Below are 16,130 nucleotides of genomic sequence, written 5' to 3' on the forward strand. Positions count from 1 at the left end.
TAAAACTTTTTAAAATATTTTTTTCTTCTTTCATTTCTATGTTAAAGTCAGCTCAGACTGAAGAGAATGCACATTTGCAAGCCATGGATACTTCTGGATTTTTTTATATATGATTTTAGAACAGCAGTTTTAAGTGTAAAATGTCTATGTCTATGTTTACATTTGAGACTTGAACGTTTTGTCTTATAACATAAATTACGCATTCATGAATTACGCATTCCCGCAATCGTGAATTTTAAAGCTATGTGTTTTATTAAGCATAGACAGTATAAGAAGGTTTTAAGGAACTAATAAAATGCTATGCGAGGACTTTCAAGGACGGCTTCGAATACCGTAACTGAAAATGCACTCGGTAACCATTTTAGTGTTTTTTTTATTAACATTGACATCACACAGTATGTTTGTTCAAATCAAATGCAAATATTGAACATTATACAGTTATGCATAGAAAAAAAAAAAGAAAACTAAATGCAACTAGAAAATAATACATATAAAAATCACAACTGTACAATTAGGTATACTATATCAAATTAAAATTGAGCTTTAGAGTCTAGCTTTATTCAAAGAGTAGCTTATTGTTTCCAAAAAAATCATAGAATTGGTTTATTAGCAAACTTACATTCATAAGTGAATGTGAGATTCTGTTAAAAATGTAAGTAAATTAATTAAATGCACTTTTCAACCTCTCCATATTCAGTGAAGCCAAAAAGTAGCCTACACTCTCCCATAAAAGGTCTTGAGACCATAAAAGTAGTTGCGTTATAGTTTTACAGAAACTGCAAAACGTTAAATATTCTTTCGAGAACTACAAGATCCAGGAGGCAACTTTTCATGACGTAATTTCCTAAGGATGAAGAGGGGTCAACCCTGTGCCTGAATTAAACAAAATAGGTTAGTATTTCCTATAATCTCTGAATTCGTTTAACATTAAAGCTCACGAACATAATCTTTTTTTTAAAGTAATTTAATTTGTTTTTTGTTTTACAGATTTTAGAGTATTTTAAAACATCAACTGCGAATATACACAGGCGCTGTGTCGACAGATTCCCGCTTGCCTTTCCGCCAGGATTTAAAATGTCAGTTGCAGGCAGGAGGCGTTGACATCACATCCAGCAATACAACAACATAAGATAATGAATATGTTAAATCCCCGCATTTAATGCAGACGTTGACTTTGACGTTGAAATGCTTAACTTAGTTATAGACTTTTAGATTAAACTTCTGTCGTATTTTCACGCTCGAAAACATGTCCCTGCCACCAGAAAAAGCAACTGAATTAAAGCAAATAATTCATGACCATTTAATCAAGGTAAGGTGATGATCAGTTCGTTTTTACTTGCAAATCATGACGTAAATTATGCCCGTATATGACTGTGAGTAAATTGTTTACGTCAAAACCCATTATATTCATGTTTTACACAATTTTATATACATATTTATGATTCATTTTGAAGATCTAAAAGAAATGTATTACGGCCCCGGCCATAATGGTAAATGGTTTTTGCAAAAACGGGCAGTAATGACACCAACATTTTAGATACCAGTGAAATTTAACATTTCTCTAATCCAATTTAACAAGAACAAATTATTAAATTACAAGCAAAATCACAAATAAATACAATATAACAAAGATACAAATGAAATAGACAGTAGTTTTCAGGTAGTGCCTACAGAAATGTTATAAACTAAACAAATGTAAATTAACACTGCATAGTCTTCTCTTCACTGTATAAATTAAACATCCACATTTATTAAAGTTACTTATTAAAGTATTAAAGTTGCAAAAATTAATCAGTCAGGAGCAGTGAGTGATTTTTGTTGTCCTTAGTTGTTTGATTAATATTAAAAGACAGTTAAAGGGATAGACTTTGAAATAAATTTTTGTTAGCTTACCTCAGGGCATCCAAGATGTAGGTGTCTTTGTTTCCACAGTATTTTCAGTTTTGATATTTTTAGGTCAAACCGTTCTTGTCTGTCAGTCATATAAGGGAGTTATATGGGGTCCTCCTCAAAGAGCATGCACAGAGAAGTCCAAATTAAACATGATTTATTGACTTGTAAATGTAAGTACACGTTGATGGCCTAAGACACGAAACAAGCGGTTTGTGTGAGAAAACGAACAGTATTTATATATTTTTTAAATCTTGTAATCTTACATTTACGAGTCATTAAATCATGTTTAATTTGGACTTCTCTGTGCATGCTCTTTGAGGTGGACCCCATAGACCTCCATTATATGACTGACAGACAAAAACGGTTTGACCTAAAAATATCAAAATTGAAAATACTGTGGAAACAAAGACACCAACATCTTAGATGCCCTTGAGGTAAGCTAAAACATACCAAAAATTAATTTCAAAGTGAACTATCACTTTAATGCAACTTTAAGAGTGAATGCACGGATCTAATATACTGATACTGCGTCTTTCTCAACTGTTTACGTTATAACCGGCTATGTTTATTAGGAAACTCGCAATTTTTTTTTTTTTTACAGACTTTTGTGTTAATTTGTACTCTCAATCGAAAGAGAGCTCAATTTAGTATTCACATGCTGTCTGACGTGGCTTTCTGGGTGTGTTTCGAATGTGTGCTGCTCACACAAAACTTTCCACACGGAGTGCAAGTAACTAAATAAACTTCCTCTTGTGATTTCTTATCAAGGCTTAAACTTTAGTGACGATGAAGTGCTGGCCCGTCAATTATGACCAAAAAGCTTCCAATCCTTACCCTACCCCTAAACCTACCAATCTCAGAAATATTTCACTATGTAAGTGAGGACATTTGGCCCTCACAAGTATAGCTAAACCTGTACACGCATACATACCTAAAACTTGTTCTTGGAAAAAAAGTAGTTTAATGTTATTTGTCAACTAACCCATTTTCAGATGGATATCCATGGTAAGATTCGTGATGTTTTAGCGGAGACAGTGAGGGGTGACGGACCACATGGACAGCGCTCGCTCTCTGAGGAAGACTTTATTCATGCTCTTCAGCGGAGGGGAATCGTAGATGATGTGATGAAAGATCTCCACTTTACAAATGTGGTATGAGTATTCAGATTTTTGAACCTTAATACATACAGTACATTGAGATTACAAAATGAAACTATAAATAAATAGCTAAATATAATATAAATAAATATAATGTAAAAATAAATAAATAAATAGCTTTATAAATGTTGGTTTCTCACCAGGATGTTTCTCACACTGAAGCCGATGCTGTGAACAAGTCTGCGACCCGTTTTGTGGACCAGAACGTCACACAGCTGAAGACAAGTGAGTGCTTGCTTGAGGGTCACCATTTACTCAACCTGATGTCATTCCAAACACATAAGACCTTGGTTTATCTTTGAAACACAAATGTTGACTTTTTTTTTTAATGAAAACTGAGAGGTTTCGGTCCCTTAATTGAAAGTCTTTTCCACAAAATTTTTATGTTAATAAAATTCAAGCAGGCATGGTTTGATGTGCTCATTGGTCAATCTTAATAGACTAAAGTAAATCTATTCATCATATAAAGTGAACTTGTCTCTTCAAAACACCTAAATTGCTTTTTTGAAGCGTCAATTTTTTGAAGCGTCAAAGTTTTAGGAAAATGGACTTTCAATTGAGAGGCAGAATTTATTAATAATCAGGTTTCATTAAATATCGTCATTTATGTTTTGAAAAAGAAACAAAAGTCTTGAGGAATAGACTTTAGTCAGGTCCGAAGAAATTGCATTTAACAAATGAAAAAAAGTGTGTGATAGAGAGACTTATATTTTTTTTAAATGGCATGCAACTTTCAAAAGTGTTTTATAGTTTTTGTCTACTGAAAGTTTTTTTTTATTTTTATTTCGTCAGCTTAACAATTGGTATGTTGTTAAACAACAGTACAATTTAACAGAACTTACTGTACTTCTATCCGTCACATTTTCATTCCTGTCAAAAATGAAGTAAGCCTCTACCCTACCTGACTAAGATGTATTGATATCACCTTCGTGGTTGGGAAAAGAACCACGTAAGCCTTCTGTCTACCATCTTTTGTGTCCCACTGAAGAAAGAAAACGAGGTTTACATGATGAAATTGTCATTGTTGAGTGAACTAACCCTTTAAAAACTTTCACCAGCTAACATCAGTCCACTACGGAGATACCTCTACCTACAAGTTCTGGGTGGTAAGGCGTTCCTGGAACACTTGCAGGAGCCCGAGCCTTTACCTGGTCAGGTGTGCTCTACATTCACCCTTCATCTCCACTTCCGCAACCAGCGCTTCCGCTCCAAACCAGTCCCATGTGCTTGTGAACCAGACCTACAGGAGGGCTTTCTTCTGGAAGTCCACAGAGATGGCCCAGGTTTCTCATGCAACCCAACTTGTATTAGCAGTCTATAACGTACGATTTCAAGAACATGTGTAAAGGAGATGGTTTTATGGCTTTAAGACTCATTCTAAATGTAAAATAATAGCAGAGTCCACACCACACCTATAATGATATGGGACAGAGAAACAATGTCGTTGGAATCACTTTCACAACGATTTTATTTTTTTTATCCAGCTAATGAACCATAAAAGCTTTGACAGCCAATCTAAATTCATCCTGCTTTAATGCCCGGTACACATTGTAAGATTTTGGGCTGTCCCAGACGAATGATGACCACAATCGTGACGATTTCTGTGGTCGTGGCTCTTATGCTGGGGGTTTCTGACAGTGACAGAGATTTAGCATGATCATCTCTAAGTGTGTTTGCTGCTACGACCTACGTCTACTGACTAGCCAATAAAAATACAGCGTGAAACGGCGTATTGATCAACGCGAAATTTACCTCAAGCTCCATTTACAAAATTGGCATGCCATGTTGGCCTCTTTTCCCTAGCAATCACTGTCCATCTTCTCCTTTTTCGCTTACTCTTCTTTTTTTCAGTGCACATAAATACCAAACCACAACTGCCAATTTGTTCACCACTAGCACATGCTGATGACGTTTTATTCTCCTATACTCGTAGCCTACGATTCAATTGGTGCCATCAACGTACAGTCTACATGCATGTCGTACCCAAGTTTATTAGATCCATTTCATACGGTGTGATTTGTAATGATCTTATAGGATTGCTGAAATCGCACAGTCTGTAGCAGACATGAAGAGTTTGAGTATTTAAAGGGATAGTTCACCCAAAAATGAAAATTCTGTCAGTAATTGCTCACCCTCATGTTCCAACCCCATAAGACTTTCGTTCATCTTCAGAAAACAAATTAAGATGTTTTTGATTAAATCTGAGAGCTGGATCACTCCTTCATAGGCTGCTAGGTAATTTCACTTTGCCGGCCCAGAAAAGTTTGTAAAGACATTGTTAAAATAGTCCTAGTGTAGTCCCCCCCCCCCCCCCCCCAAAAAAAAAATCTTCCGTGTGGGCCTCTGACATGAGTTCACAAGAGCGCCACGACGCATGCGCGAGAACCAAGAAGAAGGGTTTCTGTGTAGTGTTTTAAAGTGTGCATTTCCTGGATGTCCGAATCATGAGAAACCAACGAGAAAGCATAAAAGTGCTTTACCAATGCTGCAAAATGAATGGCTTACCTTTCACACTTTTCCATCAAATGACTGTGAGCGTCATCTTCTCAGTTCTTGCGCAAACGTTGTGGCGCTCTTGTGAACTCACGTTAGAGACCCACACAGAAGAAAATGAATAGTTGAATAAAGTCATTATTTTTTGGGGGGTTGTTTATTTGTCATTTTTGTTTGTTTGTTTTTTTGCGCACTAAAAAGTATTCTCGTCGCTTGATAAACTTATGTTTGAGCGCCACTGTAGTCACTTGGATTATTTTCACAATGTCTTTAGTAAGTTTTCTGGGCCGGCAGAATGAAATTACCTAGCGGCTTATCAATGAGTGAAATATCTTAATGGGCTCTATGCACGGCGGTATTTCCGGTGAAGGTGTAAGGATGCTCGATAACTTCCGCCGATCGTAGAGTCCAATGCAATACCGAGAATTTTATATTTTTTTATTTTATACTCCATGGTTATAATAAAGAAACGTTAGTCACAAAAACAGATAAAACAGACACCCCTCGTTGTGTTTATGCTTCTTTTTAAAATTATGTTAAATAAACATAACTATATATAAAATTACATCTAAACATATGTACGTTTCGTTTCAAAGACGGGAGGACAGTAAATTTTGAAGACTCTGCCATAATCCCGTTTTCCTCGGTTCTCCTCCGCTTAAATCTCCACAACCGGAAATGGACGAGCATCCTTGCAACAAATGCGGAACTTATGCGTGCATATAGCCCATTTGTGTTCCGAAGATGAACGAAAGTCTTATGGGGTTGGAACAACATAAGGGTGAGTAACTACTGTCTGACAGAATTAAATTTTTTGGGTGAACTAACACTTTAAAGCCATAGGTAATATAACTGCTATGCATTCTTATAATAAACAGAATGATATTGTGCATTGGTGTGGATGCTGATATAGTTATTGTTAAAGTTATCTTTATAGTTATCATTCCTTGTGGGACAGGGCCTTAACTCTGGGATTGTTGTGTTATAGGAGATGCTAGCAAGATGGCTGATGCTACCACCATGTTGTCCATCTGTGATCCAGTGCATATGGTGCTGATTAAAACGGACACGTCTGGGGACACGACACTTGTGTCGTCTTATTTTCTTGACTGGCGGACAGTTCTCGGTGCTCCCAATGGAAAAAACGGCGTCTCAGTAGAACTACTAGGAGTGGGTGAGCAAAAGTCATATTAAATTATTTCCTTTCAAAAATACTGTTCACCCAAAATAACAAATCTGCTTTAAGATATTTTGAAGAATGTTTTGTCCATGCATTAAAAGTCAGGAGAGTCTAAATTTGGACCAACTAACTTTCATTGTATGGACAAAAACAGTTGAAACACTCTTCAAAATATCTACTTTTAGACATTTTTCCGTTTTGGTTAAAGTATCCCTTTAAGTTGGTAATCCATGAAAGTTGTTGATAGGTATGTATGTGCGCTTATATATTTTTGTCCAGGCAGTGAATGTAAAGTACCTGCTGGTGTTCTGAATCTGAAGTTGGAACTGTATCCTCCCCTTACTGAGACCCTGAGCCCTGATGTCATCGCCACCCAGGTGAATCATCATTATAAATACTTCAGTTCATTTACGTCTTTGTGATTAGCGCCAGTCATAACCATGTAATATAACCAGTCCCTATTTACATTACAGGAAAAAAAATGGGATTATGTTGGTAATGCATAAACAAAAGTTCATCTTCGTAGAAACCGCAGTTCGATTGCTGAAAGGACTATGCAGACAATGAATCAAATGCTTTTGGATTTAAATATTGTGAAATGTCTTGCCCTTTAGACTTCCATTGTATGTGTATCACTAGCTGTGTTTCCATTACCCTTTAATTTGCGCAAATTGAAATTGCGAAATGAAAATACGCTCAATGGAAACACGTCAATTTCGCAAAAACTCCCGTTTATCGCAAAAAAGTTTTTACGTTCGCATGAGGAGGTTTTTCAGGCAATTCGAAAAAGGATTTTTTCTGCAATGGAAATGGGTTTTGCGCATTTACAGTCACCTGACTTAGAAGACGGAGTGTGTTTTAGGACCGTGTCCGCAAATAATAATAATAATTATCATCATTAGCCTATTATAACATTTATTAGGCTACATATGTAGAAGACGCTTTTATCCAAAAAAGGAACAAAGCAGTTCGTCACATCTAATTAGTACAGGTTGGACAATAATAATAATAGGGCTAAGATTATCACAAATAAACACTCGATTTTGTCAAATATCCAAGAGTGTGTGCGGAGTTTGGAGCATGCACTGGATGGCAGACAGTCGCGCGCCGTGAACACTTTCATTTTCCCATCAACAGTGGAATCATTTCTGGTTATACAGAAAATAATAATACATTATTCGCAACTACTTTTATTTGCGTAATGTCACAATAACAAGAAAACGCTGTGCTTTTGTAAAGTAAAATAAAATAAAACAATCTGGTTTATGATCTTTGTGAACTGGAGCGCGAGAACTGAAACAATAGCCTTTATAGACTAAAGCTTTAAATGTCCACTTTAAAAGTAACAAATTCGAATCGTCAGCTAATACCTTCTGATTATGTAATCCGTATGAAAGGTGCAGCTCTCTCTAAAGGTGCATCCGAGATTATGTTTTTAGCTCGTTATTTTTTCAGAAGCAATTATAATAACTCACTTATACAGCACTGCGGGAAAAATATCATAAATATCCAGGTTATAATTTAGCCTTAGAAAACCAGTAAAATCTACATTTTTTTCCCATATTAATTTGTGAATATTTTAAATGTTTTAGGGGGCAAAAAGTCATAAACAAATATCTGAAAATTCGTTGAGATGTATATAGCGCAGCAATGGTGTGGTCAAACTAAAATGTTGGTGTTCAACTTTGCGTTTTAAAAATACAACAACTGTTCATTTTTCGTTTTGCAACGACTTTTTGGGACATAATACGTGATAGATTTCTTTATTAAATTCATTAAAAAAAAGAAACAATGAATACAGGAATAGCCTCTCTAAACCTCAAAGAAATGCCATCAAGACATCGAAGCAGAAATAAGGGAGAAACACCCAGGAACTCCGTGTCTTTCCCTGCCATTAATGCTTGGATAACACACCACGTCTCCTTCCTTCCATTAATAATAATAATGTCTAGTGCGGTGCATGGCTGTGAAATAGGTTATAAACCTACCAAAGTCCGTTGCATGATTTTTGGAATGACTTATCGCGAGAGAAAAAAAAAAGACGTTTTAGTCGCATAACATCGGTTAATGGAAACACCGTCATTTCGCAATCGTTTTTTATCGACATTTGGAAAAAATGGAATATCTTCCTCTTCTTTTTCTTCTTACTCTTCCACTCCTAAGTCTATGGCAGGCCATAGAACAGTAGATATGACATTTATGAAAATATGTCAAATAAAAATAAATGAGGTGAACATTCCTATTAAAGTTTGTCCTATAAACATCATTTGTCCAAAAAAAGGTGATCGTAAATCATCAACAAAGTTTTCTCGTTCTTATAATTTCTCTGTTTTTTTTTTTACAACGGTTTGTCTAAAATAGAATGTTTTTGGGAAAAAAAACTCACGGTCTTTTTCCAGCAATCCCTGGAGAGACGGAAAACAGCAGAGAAGGAGAGGCTGTTTTTGGTATATGCCAAACAGTGGTGGCAGGAGTTCTTGGAGATTCGACCCTCGCACCAGTCCAAACTGGTGAAGATCTTTGCACAGGTGACTTTACTTAGCATCGTACTGGTGAATGTTGAATGTGCATAACAGTATATGATTCAGATGTCTCATAATACTCCAGGATGAAAATGGTGTGAACCGGCCCGTGTGCTCATATGTACGTGTACTGCGTGCTGGAAGGTTGCTTGAGAGCCCGCGGCAGGCGGCGCGTTTCGTTAGCCTGTTAGCTCAGGAGAGAGCGCCTGTGGTTGGGGGAGGAGTCAGGCAGGAGCAGTGGTGCTCTATGATGGCCTTTCTGTGCAGGAACAAGGCAAGACATCCTGTTAAATGCTGATCTAACACGAGCACTGAAACTGAATAATCAAACACTAGAGTAAAATATTAGAATGTACCGTTTTTATTTCAATAAATTACAATAAATTACATTTATTAACATGTTTTTTTGTTGTCAGGGTGAATGTGAGGATCATGCCACGTTGCTGTGTAGTCTGCTGTTGGGATTTGGACTGGATGCTTATGTGTGTGTGGGCACCAAAGTCAAGAACATTCCACACACCTGGGTCATGACCTGCGGTACAGACGGCTCCATCACCTTTTGGGAAAGTTTCACTGCACACAGGTAATAATTCATTATAATTATTCTAAACTTCCTCTGACATGGCTCCGGACTAAAATAAAATGACATGTTGTGCTTTTTCAAAAAAAAAAAAAGGCCAATTATTGTGTTGATTATAGTGTCAAAATGTCACCCACCATGCTCCAATCAACATTCAATCCAAAAAGTAAAATCAACATAAAAATTGTACCTCACTAATGAAACAGTTTTTTTTTTGTTAAAGTCCCCCTGTGGTGAAAATTTTAATGTTGTTTATATGTCTGTGTGGTGTTTTAAATTTGCTTTAAGACAAACCATGTGCAGAGTATTTCCTCCTTAAAACTGCAGTGAACCAAAGACAGTCTCACAAACATGGCTTGAAATCTCTGGTGTTTCTGATGTCACAAACTACCTTGTAACCAATCACGCCAAGGTGTGGATCTCTGAGCTGGTGTGAGATAGTGGAGATGGGTCTAATTTGCATATTCATAGAACACGTATATTAAATGAGGCAAGGGTGTTTTAGGGGATACAATTATTGATTACAGGGGGAGTTTTTTTTTTAGAATATCATTATACACTTTATTAGGTATACCTTGCTAGGGAATGTAAACCAGTTTGAGTTGATTTGAGCTTTGTGACATGGCGTGTTATCCTGCTGGAAGTAACCATCAGAAGATGGGTACACTGGTCATAAAGGGATGGACATGGACATGGTAAGAAACAATGCACAGGTAGGCTGTGGTGTTTAAACAATGCTCAATTGGTACTAAGGGGCCTAAAGTGTGCCAAGAAAATATTCCCCACACCATTACACCCCCAGCCCTAACCATTGATACAAGGCAGGATAGATCCATGTTATTTACACCAAATTCTTACCCTACCATCTGAATGCCGCTGCAGAAATTGAGACCCATCAGACCAGGCAATGTTTTTCCAATCATCTATTGTCCAATAGAGAGCCTAAGTCCCGCCCCTCCGCTTCCGGCTCATGGGACCTTATTTCGGAAAAAATATGAATGGTAGTCAATGGCGAGAGACAACTTATCTTTTTATTCCGTCTGAACTGTGCCCTCAATTACACATATGATGTTTGTCAATTTAAAGGATAATTCTGAAAGTCAAAAACGTCGCAGTTTGTCATACAACAGAAGAGTAACATTTAGTTTTATGTGAAAATCGCTCTGTGAACTACATCTCGAACTACAGCGAAACGAGATCCGCTGCTCGTGTGTGTGCAGTCTGGTACAAAACACTCAGGTATGACGGCGTAACGTTACGATTATAACGTAAGACTGTAGAAACATCATTGAGAGAAAATGTGCGCCTTTGGGGTTTGTAGTCTTTGTAATTACGTATTTTCAGAGTCTTATACCTCAACGGTTTTACATCAAACTGCGACTTTCTTTACTTTAAAATGTATCTTTTAAATTGACAAACATCATGTGTGTAATTCAGGGCACAATTCAAACGAGATCAAAATATTTGTTGTCTCTCGCCATTGACTACCATTCAATATTTTTCCGAAATAAGGTCCCATGGTGGTCGACCGGAAGAGGAGGGACTTAGGCTCTCTATTCTGGTGAATTGTAGCCTCAGTTTCCTGTTCTTAGCTGACAGGAGTGGGACTTGGGTGCAGTGGCGCCTCCAGAAATTTTTCGTAGGGGTGGCCAGATGGGGCCAGTTAAAATCTTGGGGTGGCACACCAAAACTACAGTATAAACCATAATTTCAGAATTGTTTACTGTTGTAATAAACCAGCCTGTAGAAAACTATCAGAAAGACTTAAGGAAACTTCTACTGATATACTTTGGTTTATTGTGTAATATTTAATGTTACTAATGATATTAGTAGGGCCCAACTAATATATATTACATTGTATATAATGATATATATTATATGATATATAAGGGTCCTTGCCCCACAGCAAATTTCCAGATACTTACATAATTGTGATGAATTTAATCATTTTTAAGTTATTAGTTTGCAGTGTAAGATTACAGTTAACACCTTTAAATATTACATATATGTATTATGAATTTTTAATACACTTAATGAGTGTATACATCAGCAGCAAAAAGTAATTCTTGAAAAAATCTGCACAGTAATTTTATAAAATCTAAATATGTTAATAAAAACAAATTACTATTAGTTCTCTTTTAAAATTCAATCAGGCAATCATGTCACAATTTTATATTTATATATTACTGTCAAGAATTCAGAAGTGCATAGCCTAAACTACAAATAAATTATATACAATTAAATTATGCTTATTTAAAATGTATTGAGCAGGCTAGGTATAACAAAATATATTGGCTTTTAATAATATTTCAGTGCGCAAACCCATGATTGAGCCCGTTCTTGTATGATTACATGAAAAACATCGCGGGTGCAGAATGATGTGCTCAAAGCAACATGGAGTCACAGTGTGCAGCAGCACTGCGCTTCATAAGTGCGCATTTAAAAGCTCATGTCACAAATCGAAAAAATGTTGAGCACACAAATCCAAGTGCGATTTGTTCCTTTGTTTCACAGTTATTGTGCGTTTGATGCCGATTCATAGGCTAATCCTTGTGATATGTATGTGTGATCTAACAGAACACGGTAGTGAGTCGCTTAAAAACAGCAACAAACTCCAAGAAAATAAAGTAATTTGATGCGAATATACAGACTTTTATCTACAGATCATGCATTTATAATGTCAATATATCATATTGGAGAGAGTTTTACCGTGCATCCAAGAGGCGCGCGTGCTGTTTGAATATGAATGGAGAATGATGACAGTCGCAGAGGAGGGAAAACGAGTTTATATTTTAATGATGTAAATATACTTCTGTCCCTCACATTAAGCTATGGAATGACTTCAGATGACTTTGTCACCCAAACTGACGTGAAAAAAGCGGGAGGCGCCGAAAAGCGGGCTGTTTGCATCCCTGCCTGTCCAAACGTGGCAAAAACACACCTAAAAGCTGCTGTATACCATTTGGCACTTAAAAAGCACGTCACGACACATAATTCCCCGTCTTCTTTTAGTTAAGAATATTTTTGACTTATTTATAAAATGCATAACTGATGCTACAAAAATTAATACTGGCCATTGGGGTGGCCAATGGGGTGGCCAGGAGTCGGCCAGGGGTGGCCATGGCCACCCCTGGCCACCCCCTGGTGGCGCCATTGCTTGGGTGCTGTTGCAGCCCATCTGCTTCAAGGTTCCACATGCAGCATTCAGAGATGCTCTAGTAACGAGTGTTTTTTGAGTTACTGTTGCCTTTCTATCAGCTCGAACCAGTTTAGTCATTCTCCTCTCACCTCTGGCATCAACCAGGCATTTTTGCCCACATTACTGCCGCTCACTGGATTTTTTTCTCTTTTTTGCAGTAAACGGTAAACACCGTTGGTCTCACTGAAGATGTAACAAATGAAAGATCAACAAACCTCTCTGTTTATTTGTTGATATCTTGCTTTAAGACTAGCTTTCCTGCTTTATTTTCTGTACTAGATACCTCCACCGTCCAATAGACCCAGATGCACCTCCCATGGTCCCCCAACCAAAACCCACCCACCCTTACCGGACACTCGGCTGCGTCTTCAACCACAAGACGTTCTTGGCGAACTGTCAGCCGTCAGATGCCGTGGAGCTGTGTGTGTTTGACTTCGCAGACGGCTCCCGCTGGAAGGCCATGAGTGAGGAGGCCGTGAGATCTGTATGTGCTCCCGGCTCCACCTCTTCTCTCCCCCCGACTCCTCCTCTCTGCTCTCCTTCTTTAGTTCCCAATGAGGCCAGCAACCAGCTGGAGCTGGAGATGCAATACCTATTAGCAGAGCATAGAAAGGTAATAAAAACACAAATGCACATGCAACCTTTGACACAAATGCAACTTGTGTAATGTGCATTTCTGAAAACAGTCAAAGCGAACTTTAACCCTAAAATGAAAATTCATCATCATTTTACACTCATGTCAGTCAAAAAAATGACTTCTGAAGCTGCACTACTGTTTTTGAAAGATGCTCACCAAGGCTGGAGTTTGTTTGATTAAGGCCGCGTGTCCACCAAAGCTTTTTTCCACGCGCCTGGCGTACGTTTTCAAATGTTGTCAATGGGAGCGCCATGAGCGTAACGAGGCGCTGAGCGTTTTTTTTCATGCTGAAGCGGCCAGTGTTTTTTACAGGTCGCCGAGAGTTGAAAAATGTTAAACTTTGGATAAAATGCAGCGCTCATCACTGTCACTTTATACCCAGCCGTCCAATCAGAGTGGAGGAAGGGCGGGACTAAACCACACTGACCAACTGTCACAACATTCTTTCTGTACAACGACATCAACCAATTGAGCAAACCGAACAAAATGGATGAAAAATAAATTTTTAGTATGAAACAAATTATCTGCGATATCAGTTACAAGTAAACTGTGCTGCGGATATTCTGTATCATAGCAACGAAACGTCTCAACGGAAAAAACGCTGCGCTGCCAAAACGCTCTCAAGCGCCCAAAGCACAGCGTCTTCAGCAGAGCTAAAAACGCCTTGGTGGACACACGGCCTAAAAGTAATATATATATATAGATAGATATAGATTTTTTTTTTTTACCGGTATTATTATTTTTTACAATTTTAACAAACTGTTTTCTATAATTTATTCCAGTGTTGGCAAAGCTGAATTTTCGTCATCATTACTCATCTTTTTTTTTTCAGGATTCTTTGATGAATAGAAAATACAGCATTTATTTGAAATATGTATATTTTTTTAGAAGTAAAATAGAAGTAAATGTCTTTATTGTCACCTTTGATTAATTAAATGCATCCTTGCTGAATAAATGTTTTTCTTATTATTTTTTTAATAAAACCTTACTGACCATTTTTCTAGTGCATAGAAATGTTGTAGTTAATTTTAGCACAAATTGTTGTTGAGCTGTTGCTGTTGTTGGTTCCTCCTAGATAAAAGTGTTGTATGACTTTAGAAAAACTTTATATTATGCATATTGTATATTATGGAGTTGTATGAACCACTTCTAAATGGATTTTTTTTGTCATTTTGAAACTTGACTTGCCAAAAAAAAAAAAAAAAATGGATATGAGAGACCAGCGGATTCTTATTTTAATGTTCAGTGGAAGAAAGTAACATTTGAGAGTCTTTTGGAGCAAGTATTAGTGTATTTTAATTCCTTGCAATTGAAAAACAAGCTGAAACTACGGCTGACAGAAACTGATACTTGGATATTTGGAGATACTTGGCTTTTGGAATTACTAAGTGTAACGTCTGTCTGTAGGATCTTGGTCTGGCAACGGTCTGGGATGATCACCTGTCATACCTGCTGTCAGCAGCGCTGTCGGCGTATGAACTAGAGCGCTGTACAGGTGTGTCATGTGGAAACGAGGAGTTTCAGGATGCTGTGAGAAGGGCGGTGCCCGATGGACACACTTTTAAAGGCTTTCCTATTCATTTCTTGCACCGTAATGCACGCAGGGCGTTTGCTACATGCCTCAGGTACTAATCTACCTTTAAAATGTCTTTTTTAACTGATATGTCTTAAAACGAAAAGCTGTTTAGAAAAGTACTTTTTGCAATTTCATTCGGTGCCTTTATTGCTCCGGAAATCACACACTGCAGCTTTAACAAAGACAAACAACTAACATCTACTTACTTGTTCTCTTCTGTATCAGGTCACCGTTCTGTGAAGAGATTGTTTGCTGCAGGGGGGATCATGTGCGACTGGCTGTGAGGGTTCGTGTGTTTGCTTATCCGGAGTCCGCTTGTGCCGTATGGATCATGTTCGCTTGCAAGTACAGATCCGTGCTGTGACAGAAAGAGGCACGATCTTTCACCTCAGGTTTACAGAATTCACAAGTCTTGACTGTATGCTAGGTTTAGAGTACTATTATGATTTTTGGAATTGCATGTATGACATGTTTATACTATCCATGCTGCTCATGTATGTTCAGTACAACAGTATGTGTGTGTTATATGGAAACACTTTCAAAATGGTATTTATGGATATATTTTTCTAAATAAATTTTATGTTATCCTTGATTGTATTTAGCTTGATTTCTTTGTTGTGCCATTTAAATCACTGCTACTTAGTACTTGAAGGTTGTCAGCTTTATTGGTGAAAATTTTATTTTTTTAATCAAAAATATAAATATAGTAAAATATAATTACATTTTAAAAGAACTTTTAAGAAGAAGGATCATGTGATACTGAAGACTGGAGTTATGATGCTGAATATTCAGCTTTGCCGTCACAGGAATTTGGAAAATATAATAAAATAGAAAACAGTTATTTTAAATTGTTATACTATTTCACAATATTATGTCAACCTTTTAACATTTTT

The 16,130-nt window shown here is 37.1% G+C and overlaps 1 protein-coding gene across 3 annotated transcripts; it reads left to right on the forward strand.

Moving 5' to 3' along the window:
- The first annotated feature begins 1,045 nt into the window (after nt 1-1,045).
- cep76 (centrosomal protein 76) lies at nt 1,046-15,829 on the forward strand. 3 transcript variants are annotated; one of them, XM_039694558.2, is made up of 12 exons: nt 1,046-1,309; nt 2,886-3,044; nt 3,194-3,275; nt 4,109-4,333; nt 6,532-6,717; nt 7,003-7,100; nt 9,123-9,251; nt 9,331-9,519; nt 9,662-9,828; nt 13,304-13,637; nt 15,069-15,286; nt 15,463-15,829. In XM_039694558.2, exons 1-12 carry the CDS (start codon nt 1,247-1,249, stop codon nt 15,599-15,601), a joined length of 1,989 nt encoding a protein of 662 aa, XP_039550492.2. In that variant the 5' UTR covers nt 1,046-1,246; the 3' UTR covers nt 15,602-15,829. The 3 variants fall into 3 exon arrangements, with proteins under 3 accessions (XP_039550492.2, XP_088973652.1, XP_039550493.2); XM_039694559.2 differs by having other exon boundaries at nt 1,056-1,309; nt 2,886-3,041; XM_089117526.1 differs by lacking the exon at nt 9,331-9,519.
- The last annotated feature ends 301 nt before the right edge of the window (nt 15,830-16,130 follow it).

Source organism: Pimephales promelas, chromosome 12 (assembly GCF_988280905.1).
Source record: "Pimephales promelas chromosome 12, fPimPro1.hap1.1, whole genome shotgun sequence".
Classification (NCBI taxonomy): Eukaryota; Metazoa; Chordata; class Actinopteri; order Cypriniformes; family Leuciscidae; genus Pimephales; species Pimephales promelas.